The 22820-nt window shown below is 41.5% G+C and overlaps 1 protein-coding gene across 3 annotated transcripts in view; it reads left to right on the forward strand.

Annotated features, from left to right (window-relative positions):
* Nucleotides 1–2393: 2393 nt before the first annotated feature.
* Nucleotides 2394–22820, forward strand: part of ANKRD12 (ankyrin repeat domain 12) — a 67524-nt gene continuing 47097 nt past the window's right edge. The window contains exons 1-3 of one of the 3 annotated variants that reach the window (XM_074899204.1): nt 2394–2587; nt 8192–8311; nt 22482–22619. In XM_074899204.1, coding sequence (XP_074755305.1) covers nt 22533–22619 — 87 coding nt within the window. In that variant the 5' untranslated portion in view covers nt 2394–2587; nt 8192–8311; nt 22482–22532. Of the gene's footprint in view, nt 2588–8191; nt 8312–22481; nt 22620–22820 lie in introns of those variants that run through there. The other 2 variants (XM_074899203.1, XM_074899205.1) reach the window with 2 other exon arrangements.

Below are 22820 nucleotides of genomic sequence, written 5' to 3' on the forward strand. Positions count from 1 at the left end.
GAGACAAGAAACTAATGTAGGAGTAGCAATGAGCAATTAACTGACCAATTTGACTGTGAGTCCAAATAGTTCTTAAAAAGGCCTTAAGATTTTTTAGTTACTAATAGATACTATTATCAAATCTTTAACATCTGCTGCAGAAAGTGTTGCTCAGGAGACTCCTCTGTTCTCTCGGGTGCTGGCTGTGAACACCTACCAACACACACTGAAGTCCCAGAACTGCATGCCACTCGGGCGGGTGCACGAGGACCAGAATGCTGTACGACACCGCTGCACTACACCTAGCCTGTCGTGTTCTAAAGAGCGAATCATTGGTATCTTCCCGATGTAGTACTGCGAGAATAAAGAAATATTCTGCCTTGGGAAACAGTTCTTACTCCACTTAGGCTGGCAGTCTGCAGCCTGCCTACTCTTGCCACCTTGAATGATGGGCTCTAATCAACCTGACATGGAAGAATACGAACTGATTGCACATCCCTTTGTAGGTGGTCACGGGTGCCGGCATACCTGCTCCTGGTCAGCTGACAGCACTCGCCCTATGCCAACAGAATCACATGAAAGTGAAGTTGTTGCTTTACAACACAAATGGTCTGTACTAGCATTTATACGGTAAAATTTTGAAAGCAAGTGAGAGAAGTTTGCCTGAACATTAAGCTGACATGCAGCATGGGAGTATTTCGATGCCATTCTCTACCCATGCTGGAACACGATGGCTGGAGATCAGAATATAGGGGAAGTCCACACAGTTAGATGGCCTTAATCAAAAGTAATATTTTATTTGACTTGCACAGTAAATATTAAGGAATTCTTGCTTTCTACACAGCAACAGATGAAATCGATCCAGTAACAGGCTGAGCATGGCAATTAAAAATACATTGAATGGAAGGGCTTTGTTTAGCTGCCTTCTCAAAATACTGCACCTGACAGCCCACCTATCCTGAGCATGTTCCAGAGGCAATCTGGCAAGTATTATTTGAGAATGCACGAGAACAGAACCATGCAGATTCTTTTAAGTCTTACCACATATTACAGTTTTAATAAGCAGATGCAAAATCTTTCACAAGCACAGATGAACAACCTGCTTTTTAAGGCTGCAACTAGGACTAACATCAGTCTACTTCTGTAACCTCTCTTGATTCACTAATATGTCCTCTGGCAAGGAAGACACAAAAAAATACCGGGGTTGTTTTTGTTTTGAAACCTGGAAGGAGGCCCAAGCGTCAAACGGCAGACTGCGTCCGCCAGCGGGGCAGGGGCCGCACGCCCACCGCACGGGGCCCCGCAGCTCCTTGCCCGCACCCTCCGAGATGGGCCGCGCCGGGAGGGGGGTGCGGACGAGGACTCTGCCTCCGGACCAAGCGAGGCGCGGGAAGAAGCACCGACCAGGCCACCGGGCTCATCCTCTCACAGCCTCTCTACGCGGGTGCCCTCAGGCGAACGGGCTCCCCCTGCCCCCCGGGGGCTCTCCGGCCCCGCGCTGCACGCACCTGCGTCCAGGGGCTTCTCCCACAAGCTGCGGGCCCTTTAACGGCAGCCTGCCGGTACGCACCGCTCCTCTCGGCCCCTGGGCGAGCGCCTACACCAGGCAACGGGGCGGCTCCTACCCGGCGAGAGCCGCGGCCCCCCTTCGGCCCGTTTCCCGCCGCACCCATCTCATTTGGATGCGCCGCCGCCACCGGGCCGGGCCCACCGCGCAGGCGCACGGCGCCGGTTGTTAAAACTCACTGCGCCATCGCCGCCGGAAAACCCCTCCCTGGGGAGGGAGCGGCCGCCGCCGCAGCACCGGCGTGGTGGGGTGAGGGGACTGGGGCGGTCGCGCGTCGCCGGTGGCCCTAGGCCGGCTCCCGCCCGCGGGGACTAGAAGGCTCTGGTCCCCTCGCCCCGTGACCCGGTGCGGCAGCCGGGCCGCCGCCATTTCCAGAAAGTTCCAGCGGCCCGGCCGAGGAGAGCGCGGCCGCCCCGGCGCCTGCGCAGTGCTCGCGCCCTCCCACCGCCACCCTCTCCCCTCGCGCCCCGGGCACCCTGCGAGTCCGCTACCCCCCGCTGCCTGCGCGCGAGGGGGGACGATGGGGCGCCCCGCCGTCGCGCAGCAGCGAGGGGCCCGTCTCGGCCGGGCCGGGCAGGGAGCGCTGCGCTGACGGCGCCGCCGCCCCCCCCCGCCCCGTGCCGCCCGGGCGCTGTAACGTTGGCGGCGGTACTCGCCCGCCCGCGTCCCGTGCCCTGTGTGCGGGTCACGTGGGCGGGGTGCGGCCAATGGGAGGCGCCGCCGAGCCCAGCTCCAGCAGCGACGTTGGGGAAAGGGGGAGGGGAGCGGCAACGGCGGCGCAGGGTGAGAGAGAGAGAGAGAGGGAGGGAGAGCGGGCGGGGGGAGGAGGAGGGAGAGAGACAGGCAGGCAGGGAGGGAGGGAGGGGTGTTTTCAAACCCGACAGCTCCAGCCGCCGCGGCTGAGCCGAGCCCCTGGGCACCGCCGGTGGTGGCGGGCGGCACCCGCTCCCCTGTCGGATCCCCGCGGCCGCGCCGCCACGGAGAGAGGAAGGGGGAAGCGGCAGGAGGAGGACGCGTCCCGCCGCCGGCTCCCGGGAGAAGGTAAGGACCGGAGCGCACCTCCCCACCCCTTCCCGGTGCGCGGCGGGGACCCCCGGTGCCACCCGCCGCCGCAGTCGGGGTGCCGCGCGCGCCGTCTCTGACCAGCGTCCGGGGAGCCCTCACCCGCTGCCCGCCTCAGGGGGTGTAACCGCTGCCCTGCCCTCACGGGCAGCGGGCGCCGCGCGTCCCCCGCCCAGCCCGGCGGGGCCTGTCCCCGCGCTGCCCGGCGCGGGGGGCACGGCGGTGGCGGGCAGCGGCGCTCCGCTGTCAGCCTGTCAGCGCCGCGGCGGGAGCCATGGCCGCCGCCGCTGTCACCGTCTGGCGGCCGCGCCTCTCGCCCGCCGAGCCCAGCCCCTGCCCCGCCGTCCGGCGGGGGGCCTTGCGGGCGGCAGGGTCGGGGGATTTGGGGGCGGCGGCTGCTCCCGCGGGAAGCAGGGCTGGGACTGTGGGGAAGGAGGCGGCGGGGGATGCACGGGGGGCCGGGGCGCGGAGCGCGGCATGGCGGTGTACACACACACGCACACACACACACACTCACATCACACACACGCCCCGCCGCCCCGCCTCCGTTTCGGGAATTTCGGCAGCTCCCTGCAGCCTCGGGAGTTGCGCCGTCGATTCCGGCCGTGCCGCCCCGCCGAGGTGCCCGCCCTCGCCTCATCGGGCGCGGGGCGAGCGGGTCAGGCGGTTCTGGCGTTTCCCGTTAAATGCTGAAGGGTGCCCGGCTGCTTTGCGGAATAATGCGCTCAGCTGCTTGGTGTGCCAGTACAAGGAGGCCGCCGCCGCTGCTGAGGTGGAGCACAGCAACTCGCACGGCACAGGTGACACCAGGCAACAAAGGAAGGACAAGAAATGAGAGAATGCCAGGCACGGTTTCACGGTTCTTCATGCTAGTTCTAGCCTGACTCTCTAGGTACCAATACCGATATTTTCTTTTTTCTTGAGGGCTGATAAGATGATAAGAAATAGAAGCATTCTTTTTTTTTTTTTTTTTTTAATGAAAACTTCCAAATAAAACGGGTAGTTTAATATCAGTATTATCAGTTAGAGGTCATGTGGAAATTGCCTGGACGCTGTCACTGCGTTCTGCACCTTTCTTCTGCAGGCCATGTGATGTGGAGGAAAATCCGAATTTTGTACTTCTGAATTACAAGGTAGTTTATGGCATAAAGCAGCTCTTTAATGAAGACAAGTGAGTAAGTTGTGATGCTCGTAGGAACAAAAAGCTATCAGACCAGTGTGGAACAGTCCAGATGTACTTATGTTCCAGGAAAAAAACCTGTTTAATCTTGGAACACTAGAAAAGGGTGAGATCGTCATGTCTATAAGAAATCATTAACTTCTATTAAAATAATTCACTCTTATTGACAGATCGTAATTTGGAGGTGGGGGGCACTTCTGTTCTCTTGTTTTGAAGCAGCAAGGGTTTGTGTATTTTTCAGTATGCAAGTTGATGACACCTTGGTTGTCCTTGCATCTTAGTCACTCTAGGTAGGGACATGGTGAGCTACCCACAGGTGCTGTGCAGCTGCAAAGAGCTAAGCATCCTGTGCTTTCTTTCCTTCTTCCACTGTAATTGTCTGCTGTGGTTCTGTGGGTAACAGAACTCCAGAGTAACAGATCTTCAAAATGATGTGAGATGTCAGGGCATTTCACCTGTATTTGAAGCTTTTGCAGATGTTGGGTGTCACTTGCTTTTCTTCATTCTTTAGATGGAAACTCAGACTCTCAGCTAACCCTGTGACCCGATCAGCTGGGGACCTTAATCTCACCCTGTGTAAATTCAGAAGGTTTCTGTGCAAGCTTGAGAAACTGTCCAAATAAAGTTGCAGGTTTTTGAGGTGTAGTTCACTGGGAAGGTAATGGTAAGCCCACTGACTGTGTCTTCCCCCCCCCCCCCCCCATATTTCTGCTTTCCTGTATGCCTTGTAAGCTAAAATGTCAAGGAGTGCCAGTGTTTTTCTTGGCACCCAGAGGACTACAGTGGCATTCTTGTGGGGTTGTCAGTTTTTAGGTTTTTGGTGTGTGGTATATAAGTCCGTTTTCTGATTTCCTCGCTTTTCTCTAGTAATCACTGAGTGCAGACAATTGATCGGAGAGCCTTTGGTTCTTTCACAAAGATGACAGCTCAATATTTCAGATACAAGGATTTCTGCCTTCCCATTGCCATCTCTTTTGTGTGTTCTTCTCCCACTCAGAGGATTATTCAAAATTATTTTTGAACTCTGAATACTACAGACAGCAAAGCTTAGGACAGATGTTGTGTAAGAAAGCAAACTCTGTGCAACAAACTTAAGTTCATGTATGGTTTCTTCCAGCAGGCTTGCACAATAGGTAACTTCTTTGAGGAAAAGGTCTTTTAATAAGCAGGCTGAATGAGTGCTTGTATGAAGCTTCAATGTTTGTTTGGCATTAGTTGCAGGGGGTGCTACTAATGATACCACTTACTGTAGGATTAAAAGCATATACTGAAAATCTAATACTTGTGTTTATTAAATTAGAGGTCATCAGTCAGAGTCTTAAACAGCAGCTTCTTTGCACTATTAGGTGTCTGTTTAAATTGCTCTAAAATCCATACACTATTGCAGTTCTGACTTATGTAGATGGAAGAGTCCTTTTAGTGGAAATATAGGCAGCTAGAAATGGCTGAAATAGAACTTCTTCCTCAGTATTGGTCATGTGGCTATAGTAAAGAAAATTCTATTCGTTGAACTCATTGACTGTGTTTAGACAATTTTAGGCTGATGAAATTGTCTGGAAGATTAGCACGGTTGGTCCTTTTTAAAACTGGAAAAAATTATTGATCAGTGTAATGATTAACCTGCTACCACACTGTTAATACACTGAGAACAACTTACTTTTGATGATTTTTGGATCTTATCTTATGGGGGCTAGGCATGAATGTTTGGTGTTTCTTCTTTTCTATGTTCTGTTGCACATGGAGTAGTATAAATGTTGATTGGTCATTTAGTCTCCAAATCAGACTATATTTTTTTAACTACATCATTAGACTCTACTTAGACTCTAGCGACAGATGGTATGAAATAAATATTAGCACAAACTCTGTCTTGCATTTTGTGTTATGACACTGAATAGTTTTATTAACAGAATAACAGAAGTCAGAGCCCTGCTAACATACTTAGGTTTTTTTCTTACCAGTTCGTTATTATTCTAGAACCTAGAGAAGTCTTAGAAAGTTTCTCTATAGGCTTATGGAGCCATACTCTTTATTTATGTGGTTGAGAACCTTTATTGCCACCTTGCATAAAACCTAAATATTCATTTAAAGAGGGACTTGAAGCCCTCGAGAGTATGACTTTGCCTTGGCTTATTTTGGGTTATCTCCCTGGATCTGGTGAAGTGTCCTTGTATCTGCTGCAACTGCTTTTACCTTTAGCAAGCAACAAATGAATAAACTCTCCTCAGTTTCATGGCTGCTACTTGGAGTGCTCTAGGTAGTGATAATGTCACAAGAGGATTGGTTTCACACTGGTTTATGCTAAGAAAAGCCATTAGCAATGTTAGAGACAGAAGCAAAAGTAAAAATGCAAGATAAGGAGGAAACCTTGAGATATTTTCTTCCCTGTTCCTGTCGTGTGCTTTCTACTTGCCAGTAGCCTAGTGGAGATGGAGAGTGTTGGAACAACTTTCTTCTTGTCCTAGGTCTTGCATTCATGAGACTGGAAAACATCAGAGGTAGAAAATACTTTTTTCCCCTCTCTGAGCTTCAGAATATATTAAATGCAACAGAAACCAAATAACACTGTATTTTCAGGAGTATTGTTGTAGAAATCTTAGAAAGTTCTATTGCTTGATGACAGCAGAAATGAACTTATTTATGTAAAGACATTTCCTATGGTTTCCTTCTCTTTAAAAGCCTTTTGTATTAGTCCTACTTAATTGTCTGGCTTTCCAAACCTTTCAAGCTCCGATATATAGCTGCCTTAGCCAGTTTTTGAAAATACCTTCCTCTTGTTTATGTTTGCTTCAGGATTGTGTGCAACAAAGAAAGCTATCTGAGAGAAATCAACTTTCTGTGGTCCTCTCCACTGTTCAGCAACCTACTCATCTGGGTTCTTACTACTACTTCAATGATCAAGGGGAAAATGGAAAGTTCATTTAGTGATAATCTCTTTCTAGTGTGGGTAATGCTAATCCATTTGCCTTCTGACTTCAAGAAGGGACAGGTGTCTTGACAGCTGGATTATCTTTTTTAAAGAAATTTAAAAAAAAATAATGTCTTTTGTCTTGAAAATAACTGATTCTTTGCTTTCCAGTCCTTTTGATTGTCCACATGACATAGGAAAACATTAATGAAGGTTAACTGCAGTACTCACCATAGTTTTACGGCTCTAAATAGTTGTATTCAAACAGTATTCTGGTTATTCTCTGTTCTCAGTTTCCATTCCGTCTGTTCCCTCATTGTCTCTTTTCCCCCAAAGAAAAATTATTTCTGTAAAAGAACCAGCATGTGATGTTATTCTGTTACTTTTGTGATATGTGTTGATGGCCAAGAGGTGGCAATAAAGACTGTTCAATATTTTGCATGTCTTCACAATTTAGCCAGGATAAAAACCTCTGTTATCCAGCTGGGAACCTGTAAGTAAGAAGCTAGTTTTTTTTCCCCTGCATCTGCTCCTTTAGGTCTTTCCCAGGAACAGTAGCACTCAAGCACACTGTTATACCCCTGCTGAACCCTGCTAAAGCTGAAGGACTGTGAGTAGGTGTTGGCAGTTCATCTGCTTTTAGACAGTGGAGGGCCGCCTCATGTTTTTAGTTTATGTTCCTTCTGGCAGTGCTGCAGCTAAGTTGTTGGTTTTCTTGGGTTTAGGTTGGCAAACTGTCATTAGCTTATGAAGATTTAAATAGAAATTGCTGAGGTTGTAGTGATAATGTATAGAGTAGAAATCTCTTGTCTTGCAGATCTTTAGAAGGTTTAGACTAGATATTAGGAAGCATTTCTTTTACAGAAGGGGTTGTTAGGCATTGGAATGTGCTGCCCAGGGAGGTGGTGGAGTCCCCATCCCTGGAGATGTTAAGGAGTGGACACAGCGCTTAGGGATCTGGTGTAGTTGAGAACTGTCAATGTGAGGTTAATGGTTGGACTAGATGATCTTCAAGGTCTTTTCCAACCTAGATGATTCTGTGAAGGTTTCAAGAGGGAATGTAGATTTCTGTAGAAGGAATTTAAACTTAACTGGCAATAGGCTTGCTCATTTTAAGCTTGGCAGAGACTGATAGAAGGGCTTTTAAGTGTTTCTTTGGTAGGCACAGTGCTACTGGAATAGTCTGTCTCAGTTGACAAAGATCTAAGATCTAGCTACATCTTTAAGGAATAACCAGTAGATCAAAATTGAAGTTTACAACTCCACTTCTCCATTTAGCTTAAAGGGAGTATTATATTATGCTAAACATCTGCGCAGGTGCTTCCTTTGAACCCGTAGCTCATCCTAAAAAAGACTCAAGAGGAAGCACCTGTGAGCACACAAGTTTTTAGACTTATAGATTAAAAGGAAGGACTAATGGATTTTGCAATAAGTGTCTTTGGCTCCTAAGAGCCAGAGTTCTTGGGCAAGCATGACTTTTTTTTTTTTTCTTTCCCAGAATAGGCTTCCTCTTTATAGGATCAAGAATCTCCTTTGTTTTGAGAGGCTATCCAGAATAAAGGGAGATCCTTTCAGGCACTCTGGAAGCTTGCGTATGCCTGAATCTCAGAATAAAGAGGTGAGGTTGTTTTTCCATGTAAATGTTTATTTCAACAGCTAGGTATGTCTGTCAATAGGAATATGACGTTTGTATTCTATGCAGCTGTCTTAATGATATGCTTTAACTTGAGTATGACATCAGTACTCACAAGTTACTCAGGTTTTTCTAGCCACCTGTGTAAGTCTTTGTTGAAATAAATGCTGTCCTGACTACATAGCATAAGTTGCTGCAGAACATAGAAGACTTAAACCTTTTCACATGCTGACTACATAGCATAATTTGCTGGAGAATATAGAAGACTTGAACCTTTTCATATGCTGAACATACCAGCAGGAGGAGAGAACTGCCAGTAGACATACTGCCACTGTGGTAAAGAACATCTGCCTTTCTAATTCATGTAACAGAATCCTAGACTAGTTGAAATCAGAAGGCAACTTTGGAGGTCATCTAGTCCATCCCCTGCTCAGAGCAGGGTCAGCTAGAGCAAATTGCTTATAGTGATGATCAGTTGAATCTAGAATTCAGTCCAGTAGCGTGAGTAAAATATTGTTAAACGAACTTAATTTTTTTAGTCTATTGGGATTCCTTGCTGAATCTGTTGTGGAAGGCTTGATAAATTGTAAAACTGTGAAACTTTTCTTCTTCCGAAAGTGAAATAGAAGTTTTTCCCAAATGTTGTAAATAGTGTGTTTCTCCTGACTGATTTCATTTTTAATAGTCAAAGGATGTATTCTTCTTGTACTGCCTGTGTGTGGTAGTCTTGTAAAGCTGTGGCATATTCTACTAAGTTCTGCTGTAGAGATTCTTCATGAAGTTTTAGGGGTTTTTTTAATTGAAATGACTAATTAGCTGGTTGCATAAATAAGACTTCTTTGCATGTCATTTTGCTTAAAAAAACCCAGAAGCTGCATTTTTAGTAAGAAAGAAAAGACAAATACATGTATGTTGTCTTTACTAGAACTTGCTTGAAGAAAGTCTCTTGCAGTGCCTGCAACTCAGAGTAAGCTTTTGAGTGAGAAACTGAAAGTGAAATGATCTTTTTTTCAACTGCTGAAGGAGAAATAGGAAAAGTAGCTAAAGCATAAATATTAATTAATAAGAGCATTTCTTCAGAAATTATCATTTGACTACTGATAACATCAGAAAAGAAACTTTTTGATCTCTCAGAATTCCTTTCAAGGAGAAAAACAATTGATTCAAGCAATTGTATGTGTACCATTATCATTCTATTTGTTTCATTGCTTCCTTGAACAGCCAGCCATATGTAAAAACAGTAATGGTAATATCTTCCATGCAAAGACACAGGGTTGATCTGAGAGTAGAGAAATGCACTTGAGAATAAGACAATACTAACACATCCTTCAGCTTCATCTTGAATTCTGGCACCAGTTGCAGTTCCTTACTGGCCCACGTGGAGGAATGCTGTATACATAGTATGTGTGGTTCAGAAGTAACGACGCCCCTTGTCACTGTGTAGGAGCTATTCCTGCCACACTGAAATGAGAGTCAGTGTCTGACTTGTGGGAGTCAGGTTTATCACCAGTTTGGGGAGAAGCAGTGTTTGTTTTTTTTTTTTCCTTGTTTGTACGGGTTTGTCACTAATGCCCTATTCTTAAACCTTAATTTCTTACATCTTGTGTGTCTGTGTCCCGCTGTCCTGTCCCCCCCCCAGTTTGGGGCAGGAGATGTGTACCTATACACATAAAAAGAAGCTTCAGCACAAGCCTCTCAGAATCAGGGAGAGTTTTGTGCTTTTAAATAATTCCTAACCATTCTCTGATAAAAATGTCACCTGGTCTATGTTATGCAAGTTCCATAAACTTTCAGCTTTGGTAATTTAAGTTGTTTAAATTTGTTTCATCATAAAATATTAGTTTAAATGCTATGAATGCATCACTTTTCTTGTGTTTTAAGAGGAAAATAAATGAAAAAATAGTGGTGGTAGAATGACCAGCCTTTTTTACAAGATAATGTTGGCTTATTGATAAAGGTTCTGCCATTCTTATACAATCTGGGATGCCGTTGTGATATCAAATGTTCCAGTCTTGTATGTTTTTCTAGAAAAAAGCGTTTTTCCAATCATGTTGTGAAAATTATTAATTACTTAAGGCTATAGTTTTGCAAGTTCATTTGTAATATGTATCCAATCCACATGCTTCACTATTAAGCAAGCCTACAGCCCTTGAAAGACTTATCTGAAATAATGGATTAATTCTGTAATCTTAAACTGGTAGGACTTCTGTTCTGAAAGTTTATCCTGAATAGAAATATCTCTATGATTGAGGTGTAAATCAAGAGAGTACCTATTGTAAGGACAGTTCTTCGGCCCTATTTCTTTTAGTAAGCACCTAACATAGTTTCAAAAATCTGAAATTTTAATTCTGTTCAAAAATAAATGTGAAGAAATCATAGTATTTGATCTTGCTTTTTGTTCCTTCAGAGACCTTTTCTTTCAGTGCTTCCCTGTTTTAGCTGTCTGTTTATATAAATCTTTTGGGATCCCTGTTGCAAAGCTCCATCTTCCCCAGTCACCTGTTTTCAGGGTTGTGCTACGCTGTCAGTTTAGGCCATGTTTGTCACCATTGTTTTTCACCCTAAATGACATTACATAATCAAATTAATTCCCATAGCAGCATTTTATTTTATTTTTTTTTAAGCCAGGAAGGAGTTCAGTGTCCTAGGAGATGTGATGTTCAAGAGTCAACTGGGAAAATACTCATCTCCTCCCTACTTCTTTTCATACCTTTTCTCAACACCTTATGGGGGTTTTGGAGGTGGTCTCTTGATGCAAATAGGTTTCCCCTGGTTTTGAGTCCATGCATCTAACAGATTCTTTGAGTGTCCTGTCCTTTGAAAATGACACCTTTTTGGATACTTGGACTTTAATATTTAGTATACCATGGTGAGGTGGTAAAGTGCTTGGTTATTTATAAGGAAGAACATTAAAGGTCATATATAGATAGCTGGGATCCTTTTGTTTTCCTCTGTCATGTTGCGTTAGTAATTTTTATCTCTTACATGCCAAGCAAGACTAGATGGTTTGGCAAAGCATCTACAAGGATATTTTGTCAAAACGTTAGTTTTTATGATTTTTTTTCAGTGCCTTGGCAAGACATAAACAGTGATTAATTCCATACGAGTTTAGAAGTCTGATAGCAACAAACTGCTTTAATTTTTTTCATAATCTTAATGTGTGGAGTGACATTTGCAGCGGGAGGATCTCAGAATCTATTTGAAACTGGAAACTTTAGAGAAGGTAAAGGAAGGAAATGGGAGTGTGTTACAAAAGTGAAACAAGTGCTTCTTGGCCGTATTTGCATGCCTTCTTGCTGTATGCTACGGTGTCAACCTTTATGTTCTGCTGTGTCGGAAGTGCTGTCTGCTGTATATTAGAGTGACATTGCTTGTTTGCCTTTCTTCAGGTAGCAGAATGGGATCACGAGTTGATTTTTTTTGAGTGAGATGCCACTTTAAATAATGAACTGGATGGATCTCTGGGGATAAATTGCAATGGTGCAGTCCAGGACACTGCTCCAAGAGTAGTCCTATTGCAGAAGTTCAAGTAACTTCTCTAACTTAAGAAGAGGTTGCAGGAAGAGAAAAGAGGGTCTTATGTTGAAGTACTGACCTTGAAAATTACCAATTTTCAGCCTGTTTTGAAATTTGTGTATGATAGAGGATTTTTATGAGCATTTGTCAAGTGTTTTTCTCCCTTGTGGATAATAGATTTTAGTCTGCTATACCTGTTTCCTTCAGCAGTGGTAGGGAAGAGGAGTTGCTTGCAGAAGTTGAAACTGAAGTCACTAGTATCTATGGTCTAGCAAAGTAGTATCTAATGTGAAATAATGTGAAAACTAAATTCTGTAATGTGTTATGGGTGTGGCAAGTAGGTCAAACTCCTGCATTATTTCTGTGAACTGAAGTTGCCATCTGCAAAATTAAGGAAGTAATGCATTCTCATCTTCCAGCAGTATTGTGAAAATAAGTTACTGTCTGTGATGGGATGGGGAGTTTAACCCTTATTAATTTCCAGTTTTGATTTATAGATAGTAAGTTTTGCGGTGTTGTTCAGAATAGGTACTCTTTTTTATTTATGATTTTTTAAAATTTTATTTTAAAAAAAGATGTTAGACATTTCTTTCTCATTAAGAATGTAGAAATCAAGGCAAGCTGAAATAGCAGGGAATCTTGGTATGAGTGACGAGTAGATTCTCTGGAAGCAAGTGAAGCCACTTGCTGTGTGTGTTTCTGGTCAGTGGTTTCTTGGAACTTCAACAGGTTGTCAGAAAATTTTCACACAGCAACAGAAGCAAGTTTCTTCAATTGCTATGGGAGTTTTCCTTTGCCAGTAGTAAGAATGATCACAGAAAGTTGAAGCCCACTTTTTGCCTTGAGTGCTGCCTAAGCAGAAGCATTAAGGACTAAACTGGCTTAAAAGGAATGTTCAGCAAATGAATATTATATTGCTTGATCATGCCCGAGAAAGTACAAATAAACCCAAGAGTTGTAAGATACCCTAAGAATCTGATTGTTTTGGTTTTATTTTCAGAAACAAATCAGTACCAATGTCTTGGTTTCATTTTGACAGGTAGATTTTGGAGTTTTAGTTGAAAGTGTGTGAGGCAACAGATGCCCACCACTACTCCAGTCCTTACTTGGTTGACATTTATTGTAAATGTAGTTGTAAGAAAACATTACAGAAGGAACTGCAGGTGTATTTCTAATGATGAGCTGTGACATCAGAGGACTATCTCTTGCTTGGATACAGCTGTTACTGAAGCATGATCTCTCTGTAACTTATAAACCAGTATTACCTTTAAAATTCAAGTCAATCCATGCAACAAATCTCAAAGGCGTGTTGGGGTGTGGTGTTTTCAATCAGTGAATAAGATTTTGTAAATTAAATTTTGGGCCATTTTTTTCTTATTCCACAGTAAAACACTGCTGCATGATTTATAGGTGCCAACAGTTAGTCAAGAATAGGAAGACTTGTATTTTTCATGGTTTCTTTTGCCATATTTTTCATGCTCAAGTAACAAACTCAACCTGGTCTATGTAAGGTACAGCTGAAAATGTCTGACTGACTAGATAACTGGAGCGCTTAAATGACCTCCAGATGTCCCTTGACCTCAACTATTCTTTAACTCAATGAGCAATGAAGTTCTTGTGTGCTTTGGTAAGCATGTGTTTAGTTAAAAAAAAAAAAAAGCCTTACTAAAACTCAATCAGAAAACTACAGATTCAATCATGCTCTTTGATAGAGTGTATTTGTTTGAAAGAGGCTGACAAGTCAAGGTGCTACTAGTAGCACAGAAAATAAATTCAAGAGTGTTGTGAAATGTGTGGAACTTGACACTTGAAACCAAGCACAGGTAAACTCAGGCTCTTAAAATAGGGAGCTGAAGGTGCTCTGGGTAGGATCCCAAGGTTCTATATAGGCAAGTGCAGCAAAACCCCTGCAAAGAGTCTTGTTTCTTTTCTGCATAGGAAAGAGTTGTATATCCTCTCATTTTTTGCTTTTCCTAGTAGAAATTCCTAGACTATGAGATATATTCTTTATTTTGGTAGGAAGTAGTGGTGAGTTCCAGCTGAAGTATTGGAAAATCTTTCTTGCTGCCTGAGTGTCAGCTGTTTTTTAGGGACTTCATCCTAGCCCTGTGTACTGTAGTCTGGCATGCATTGAGTAGGTACTTCAGAGTATATTAAAAGCTATTCTGGAGATTGAGTAGTCACTGCCCATTCCTGTTTCACTGTTCAAAGACGCTTTTATAAAATGGGGTTCACATATTTTATTGTTCTTATTACAGAAAGAATTGTGCAATCCTTATATGTTTGGATCTCAAGTATCTAAACATTTCAAATTAAAATGTAGAAATATTGTCTGATAGGACAGTGAGTCTAGTAATCCGTTTCCTATATTAACTAGGATCTGAGGAGTCTCTGAAATACAGGCATCCAAGTTGTCTCACACCATATATTTCTGAAAGGTGTGTTTATGTTAGACTGGTGTTTTGTTTCCTTTGATTTTTAGTGTATCTAAAATCTGGTAGGGAGAATTGCTGCAGGGGGGAGGGGTAAGGCACTGAGGTTGCACAATAGGTATAGCAAAGAAAGGAGTAGAAGTGATCTCAGCATTGCATGTTCTAGCCACAAAGCCATCTCAAATGTTGTGTAAATCTTAGAGGAAAATTGTAATAAAAAAAATTCCTCACTTATGGACCAAAAGTGGCTTGTCATATTTTATCATCAAATGCTGCAAAATCTGCCAAATTTGTGACTCATGTCCATGCTGGGTACTGCATTTGCACTTAATACCGCAACAGACTGTTGCCTTAGGCACCGTTAGTTTGAGGCTGTGTTGGAGCTTAGTTCTTTCATCATAACTCTGACACTGGAATCTGCATGGACTGAACTGTCGCAATCATGTGTGAAAAGAGCTTGTGAATATTTTCCAAATAAAAATGTTCTTGTCACCTTTCATCTATAAAAACTACTGCATGTATCATTCAGGCAGTGTTCTCTCCAACATACTAAATTGGTGTGCTACCTAAAGCCAGTAGTATTTAGTAATTTGTTTGCTGGTTACTGCTAGAGAACTGAATTGCATGTACAGTGAGACACCATGGAGTGCAGGGCAAAAAGTGCCTGGTAAATTGTTCTGTTCATTGTATTTGATGGTATTTTAGAGCATACCACATACAGGAAGTGGTGATGGTAAAAATTTAGTCTTAAATAGTATAGCATACACAAATAGCCTCTTATTTAATCTTTTCTTTTGCAAAATGTGTTTTCCTTTAAGCTTGTAAAAGACAATATGCTTCTAGCCTGCAGCAGGAGGCGGGCTTGCCAGTAGGGATGTACTGCAGTGTATGTTTAGTCCATTATAGCTGCATATGTGTAATACTTTTGGAAAAAACGTTCTAGTGTATATATCTTGTACCTACTAAACTTTGACTTTAGCACCCTGGGAGTTAAGTTCTTTGGTAATCCTACTTAGCAGTTACATGAATGCTGGCTTCCAGTAGCACCCTGGGTTGCTAAATGATTGGGAGGAAGACTTTTTTTGGGATCCATGTAACACTGTTTTCATAGGACTCTGCACAAGAAACATAAAACTATTTTTGCTCAAATGAAGCCTTTAATATCCCTTTCATTGTCCTTATTGTAAAGATAAAGTGAACTGCAATAATTATGGAATAACTGTGTTTATGTAGTCCTTTGGCAATGAAGACCTTGATCCAAAGACTTTTGTGGCTGCAGTCATGCTGAAATTTTGAAATTTCAGAACAGTATTTTGTATAATGTTCTAATGAGATTTTTAAATGCATGCTGTGGGCAGTGTCCCATCCTTTACCATCACGTTGACATTCTCATGAGACATCAACAGTGTTTAAGACTGTTTCTACAAATATGTCTGTCCAAGGAGGTAATGGAAAACTGACAGCAGTAGTAAGCTTGTCATTCTTCATTAAAACTAGGAGATGGAACATTTGTGGTTTTTTACAGGGCCACAGGAATGGCAGGACTGAAGAATTTTGGTTTGTGTTCCATGTTCTGGGAAAAAAATTCCTGTGTTGATCATGGAGTCTCCTGTGCTTTCCTCCCAAGTACAATCCTTTCTTGTCCTCTCTTTTCTTTCTGTTGCTTTCTCATCACAGTTACATCCTCTCATTTAACTAATCTGAAGCTTTAGTCTTCACGGGCATTCTTGTATGTGGGAAATATCAGGTAAAAATATTGATGTTCTTTTCATACCATGTGGTGGTTAAATTACCAAGCCAGAAAAGCCTGACTCTGTGCTACTCGACTTTTCTACCCTCCTATTGTGTATTCTACCTGAATGGCCTCTTTCCCCACATTCCCAAATTCTTGTCCTTGTGCCTCCAAACAGCATATCCCCAGCCTCTAAACAAAATATCCCAAATAAACTCTTGTTCTATCTCAAGCCTTTTTTTTTTCCTACTGGAGAGTGTAGGTTAAAAGGTAGATGCTGATCTGATAAGCACATGTGTTGTGGTCTGACCAGGAGCTGTTTCATTGTGTAGGTGTAGGTTATGGTTGAGTAACTGTCTGTATAGAAGCACTGAGTTCTGTAAGAAAAAATAATTGACAATGCTGCTACATCTTCCGTCACAATGTTTCATTTAGCACTAGTAATGCTGGAATTTGTTAACCTCTCTTTTGGAAAGAAGTCACTTCTCTAAGTTGTTTGCTGAAGTATGCTTTTATTGTGAAATAAAACACTGAAGCGATAAGAAAAATAAACTTTCCTGATAAAAAAAAAAGAACACAAAGAGTGTTAAACTTAGTTAAATGAACATCTTTTTGTTAGTATATTTTTGCTTAAACTCTGCTCCTTACAGTATTTAAAAAGCCCAATTTTCTCTGGATTTTTGGTCCTTTGTATTATACCCAGTCCCCTTCTCCCAGTGCATTAACCTCAGCTGCCTTTGACACTCCCACCAGAATACAGATAACATTTGGCATGGCTAGGTGGGAGCTACCTACATACTTCTTAATTAGCCAGTATGTACATACGGGCTGGCCAGCTGGCTTTCTCTGAACAGAATATGTAATGCTGGCTTTTGCCTGCCTTTCCTGCAGTTCATCTGTTTTTAGATGTCTCTTTCCTATATTCATCCACCAACTTTTTTTCCTGTCTGTAATAGACTCTTAATAGCTTTGACACCTAGATCATACCAGTCATTTCTAAATACACTTGGAAGAGGCAAAGTTTTGGGGAGGGAGGAGATTGCTAAGAGGAAATCTATGTTAGTGTCTTAGTTTGAATCAGGAATACACCTTTAGAGTGACTATCCTTTATATTTCCTCAGTGTAGTTTAGCTTGCTCTATGCAATGGCTTCAGAGCTTGATTCCTTCTGCTTTAGGCCAAGAGATGTGTTCAGGAATGTGTTGAATGTGCTCCAGCCTTTAGTGTGTGTTTAGTACATGGGACTGCGCTAGAACTAGTCTAGAGCAAAACTGCCAAATGTGCCTAGTGTAAATCTGAATTTCTGTTACCAGCTGTTCCACTCTACAGATCCATTCTTGATAATTCTGTACTTCTTGCTAATGTAAATCTAGCTTTAGCTGTCATTTTCATAAGTTTAATTTTAGCAAAACATTCTGAAGCACTCCTGTCAAATATTTATAGCAGAAATTTTGTACAGTTGATTCACTGTTTCCCAGTCTGGAGTAAATCCCTATTGGAAGAGAGGGATATTTTTCTTTTTTTTTTTCCTCTGCAGATGAAATACGGTATGGGAAATAGAGAAGAACAGAGGTAGTTTAGAAGATTGCCTTATGCTAGATCCCCTGCTTTTTAAATGCGAATACATTCTAGAGCTCAAGGATAAATGCACTATCTTGTAAATTAAGCTATCTGCTACTAATATTCGCATAGAAGTTCAGTCTTGTGACCCACTGATTTGCTATAATAGCAGTCAACTAACCTTTAAGATAACTGTACAACAGGGCTCCAAAGAAAGCCTTCCCTAAGCATCATGTAACTTTTGCTGTATGTGTTATGGGAAAGACACACAGGAATAAGAAGGTAAGCACGTGCTGTAAATCAGAAAGGAAACAAGCAGTTTTTTGAGCACTAGAACTAGTGATGCTTAATTTCTTACAGATTTATGTCTTATGGTCGATTGGCTGGTAATATGCAGGTCTCAACTGCAACTTGTCCCTGTGACCAGGGGAAAAGAAGTTGTTTATAAAGGCCATCTTGTGGAGTTTTCTTACATGCAATATAGCATGAAGTTCATACTGAAACTTTCCCTTGGGGAAAACAGTAACAGATTATTATTATTTGTTACCCATCAGCCACCTTTTTCTATGGAATCTGTTAGTGCTTCATGTATTTGAAAACTTTTCTCTGCTTTCAGATTTAAAGAAAATTCATATACAGGCTTGAAAGTTATTGGTGACTCATACATATGCATGTAACACAGACGTGGGCCTCAGTTTCTCAGGAGACTTGGCTGTAAGAAAAAACTCATAAAGAGTTTTAACGATAGTGGCAGCAGCGCTGTTGGAGTATGGCATGAATTCTTTTTACATAAGTGAAAAGTGTGCCCTTTCATTAGTGCTAGATGTAAACTTACACAAATTAATAGTTACTTGTTGGTAGTAGAGATTTATTATATACCTCATTCTCTGTAGCTGGTTATATCTGAAATTCTGGTGGTTGGTGGGAGTTTTTGTTTGTATTTTGGGGTAGGTTTTTATTAAATAATCCTAGCTTTTTATATCACTACCTGTAGATTTGTCAAAATGCCTACCTTTGTTACTTTAAGGAAAAATATTTTTTTAGGTGAAAAATGATTGAGAGAAGTTTAACAGTATTTCAAACAATAGGACACTGATAAGTGATATTACATGTGCAAGGAAGACATCCAAACAAAATCAGAATATCTGATTATTTTTTTTACATACAGAGAAGCTTCTTTAGTAGGAAGCAGATTCTATGTTTTATTGAAATAAATCAGTTTGTTGGAGAAAAAGCACAGCTGTGCCTGTTTGTCAGATGAAAAGTGATGGCGCTGCTGTTGTGACAGAGGAGAATAATTTGAATATAAGGAGTTTAACTTTTAATTTAGGGTTCTGGTGATTTGAAATATGCCATCAAGACTGCCTAATAAACCAGTAATTGCATTAAGAAACAGCCCTGAAGGAAACTCAAAGCAGACAGATCTAGGTTTCCCTGGAAGAACCTGCTAATGTTCTACATTTTCACTTTGAATGCAAATGTTTGTTGACTGTGTTCAGAACATGAGTTGAAATGGTACTGAACTGCAGGCAAATGGAAATAAAATGTCAGTAAAATCACCTCTTCAGGTCGAAGTTTTATTATAATGTATCATATGTGATCATAGATTGAATATAGTTTGTTTACATTTCTGGACCATGATGATATCTTATGAAATAAAAAAATCTGCCCTTTATGAAAAATGTGTGAGGGGTTTCCTCATATATTTGAAGCATTTGTGTCTGTTCAAAAGATATTTCACACAGGGATTGTTAAATGGCAACCTGGTACCTAAACACTTAATGGAAATACTGCCATGTGTCAGTGTGAAAGTTGGGATGGTTCTGCTTTAATAATCCAGTATGTGATATTTGGTTTTAGTGAACTTCCAAACCAGTTTTCTCTTCAAAACATAATTGGCTTGGGGTCAAGAATCAAATGAATTCACATTTAATTTTGATCATATGGTGAAGAAAATTTGAACATTTTATGCTTTCTGTTTTCATTTACTCGTGTATTATTTGTGCTAACTGTACTATTTTTAAAATACCTTTAAATTTATTTTGAAAGTGTTTTCATCATCGTCCTGTCTACCACTTTTAAAAATAAGCTATTTCTGTTCAGTAAGACTTGAAAGGACATGCAGGGAGGCTGGCCCTTTTGTGAAGGAGGAACTCTTGTTCAGGTAATGTGGTTTAGCCCTTTCTGGTGAAGCAAAAAAGAGGAATGGAGCTAAGCTTAAGCTGATAAATTTTACTAAGCTCATGAAGGTGGGCTCCTTACTGTCAGTACCAGAAGGGTATAGGAAATGGCATACCAAACCAGGAAAGGAAGAGAAGCAAAATAGGAATGGAGGTGATTTCAGGGAGTCAAGTAGCAGAAAAAAGGAAGGAAAGAAAACAGCAGCATGTGCAGTGAGAAATATTTTGATTAAAATAATAAACTTTCACACATTGATCTGTTTTAAAGTAGTTGTAATCATGTTATATACAATGGGAACTGTGGCAAATGAAACTTAAAGAGAGGGTTTGATAAGCTAACTGAGCAAAAAGCAGGTTTCTGACTTGTATTTTCTTTTTAAACCCACGAAAACAGATATTTGCTGCTAATACTCTGTATATGGTGTAATCAGTAGTTGTTGTCTTTGAAGATACTAACTTGTTGCTTCTTTTAGGATTAAGAAATGTGTGGTAACTACAGGAGAGTCATTTTAGAGTACTTTCCATTGCACCAAACCCCTTTTTTTCTATTCCTGCAACTGTTACGAAAAGCAAATAAAAAGGCAAATAACTGTGTGCTTTGTCCATTAAAAATGAACAATTACTCTCCATAAATACTATTGTCACTGCATAAATGAAGGGTATACACTAATGTTTCTTTTGTCTTGGGTAGGAGTAGAACAGTAGGAATTACAGTGTTGTATCTTGGATCATAGCGGAGACAAGATTCAGGTTATTGTATGTGGGACAGTTTCTAATTAAGCTCTTCCTGTTTTCTTAAGCTTGTGGTTAATGTGAAAAAAAACAAACCAAACTAAAAACAACCCACACCAAACACCAACAGTAAAAACTCAGGTGTGGGTGAAAGGGAGGAAAAGAGCAGGCGTTAGTGCAGCATTTATGAATTTTCTAACTGTAGGATTCAGCATTTTGAACTTTCCTTCCCCTCATCCCCTCCTGTTCTTGAAGAATAAGAAAGATTTTTTTTTTTTATATACAATGGTATTAATCTTAGCCAAGTATTCTGTAAAGGAGTTTCCCATAGTTTAGGTCTTGTGGGAAATGGATGGGGTAAGCTGGTGTGTAGAAATTTTTCTGAGTATGAAAATTTTGTGTGTTAGATCTGGTGTACAAAACAATTTTCTCTAATCCGTCTAGCAAAGAGAAAATACCAGCCAAAATACTGGCCCTGGTCCTATAACAGCAACAAATTTGCTATGTGCTGATCCCAAAATCTTAACTGTAAAGCAACAGTAGAAATGTCTTACCTGAAATGATGTCTAGCTGAGACCTAAAATTACTACATGATCCAGTTGCTGTGGTTTAGGCCTAGCCAGTAGCTCAGCCATACACAGCTGTTCACTTACTGTCCCCCTAGTGAGATGGGGGGGAGAATCAGAAGGGTAAAAGTGAGAGAACTTGTGGGCTGAGATAATTACCTGTAACAGGTAAAGCAAAAGCCATGCACCCAAGCAAAGCAAAACAAGGAATTCATTTACCACTTTCCTGGGCAGGCAGATGTTCAGCCATCTCCAGGAAAGCAGGGCTCCATCATGTGTAATGGTGGCTACTTGGGAAGACAAATGCCATCATTCTGAATGTCCCTTGCTTTCCTTCTTTCCTCCAGCTTTATATGCTGAGCACGATGGGGTCAGCTGTCCTGGCTGTGTCCCCTCCCAACTTCTTGTGCACCCCCGAGCCTATTCGCGTTAGGGATAGGAAGCAGAAAAGGCCCTGACTCTGTGTAAGCATGCTCAGCGGTAACTAAAACATCCCTGTGTTATTCACACTGTTCTCAGCATAAATCAAAACATATTCCTATACTAGTCCCATTCTTACTATGAAGAAAATTAACTCTATCCCAGCCAAAACCAGCACAATTGTGGTGACGTAAATATTTGCAACACAATACACCAGTTCAAAAAGACCCATAAAAACTTCACCAGCTTTAAAGTGATGTCAAAAGCAGTTTTACTTTTCACATGACCTTTCTTCTCAGGCACTCTTGCAAGAAGAGTGACTCTTGTGTGGAAGAGTCAAGTCAGACCCCTTCCATTATGTGAATCTGTAATGACACTTGGTGTACTCTGTAGATGAAACACCACAGAGCTCTTAGAGGTTTATATACATATATATATAGTGATGGCTTATATAATTAATTTGCTAGACAGTGAAAACTAAGTTTTCTTGTTCCACATCTAAGCTTTAGAAGATTTTTCTTCAACATGTCTCTCTTGTTCCAGCAGAAAGGGTAGCAAATGGCCAAGATTTGACCATCTTTCCATAGTATTTTGGGTAGACAGTGTTTCAGTTTCCTAGGCTAGAAAGCTTAATTTCTCTTAAGGGCATTGCTGGAAATGATCTTGTGCATCTTCCCAGTCTTACTACTCATAAAAGGAAGTGAAATGTTGAACCAATGAGGCATCAAATACCCGAAAGTGTTAAGTCTGCTGAAGTAAGTTAGAGGGATGAGGCAGTTCAGCAACTGACTTGGTGGTTTTCTGATTACACTGTCTGCAGTAGTAGCCATGTTAGACCTTTTGGGTTTTCACCCCAAGGTTTGAGCTGCAGATGAGTGGGATGCTTGAAGTCAGGTGTCATGTTAATCATCTTTCTTGGGGTACTATTCAGCTCTGCTACCATCTGCAGTAAAAACATTTGTCCTGAAATGACACTGCAGTGTGTATATTTATATAATGTTGTTTGTTTGTTTTTCAGACACACGATGAACCCACTGATACAAGATACAGCTAGCTAAACAGCTATAAAATGCCCAAATTTGGGTCTACAAAAACAGTTCAAGTTGAAAATTCTGATAGTGATAGCACCATGGTGGAAAAAACAACTGCAAGAAAGGTAATAAAATTATATTAATGTCCATTTAATTTCAGTGAAGCGAAGAGCATGTGTTCTATCACGATTTTCTTGCTGTAACAGGAAGACATATCTATGAATCTATGCTGGTATCTTGAGTGCAGAAAAAGTAGAAGTTTTACATGGTTTTAGTTGTAAATTAAACTAGGGAACAGAATTTATGCCTTTTATTGTAAGTTGCAA

This window comes from Athene noctua, chromosome 2 (genome assembly GCF_965140245.1).
Source record: "Athene noctua chromosome 2, bAthNoc1.hap1.1, whole genome shotgun sequence".
Taxonomy (NCBI): domain Eukaryota; kingdom Metazoa; phylum Chordata; class Aves; order Strigiformes; family Strigidae; genus Athene; species Athene noctua.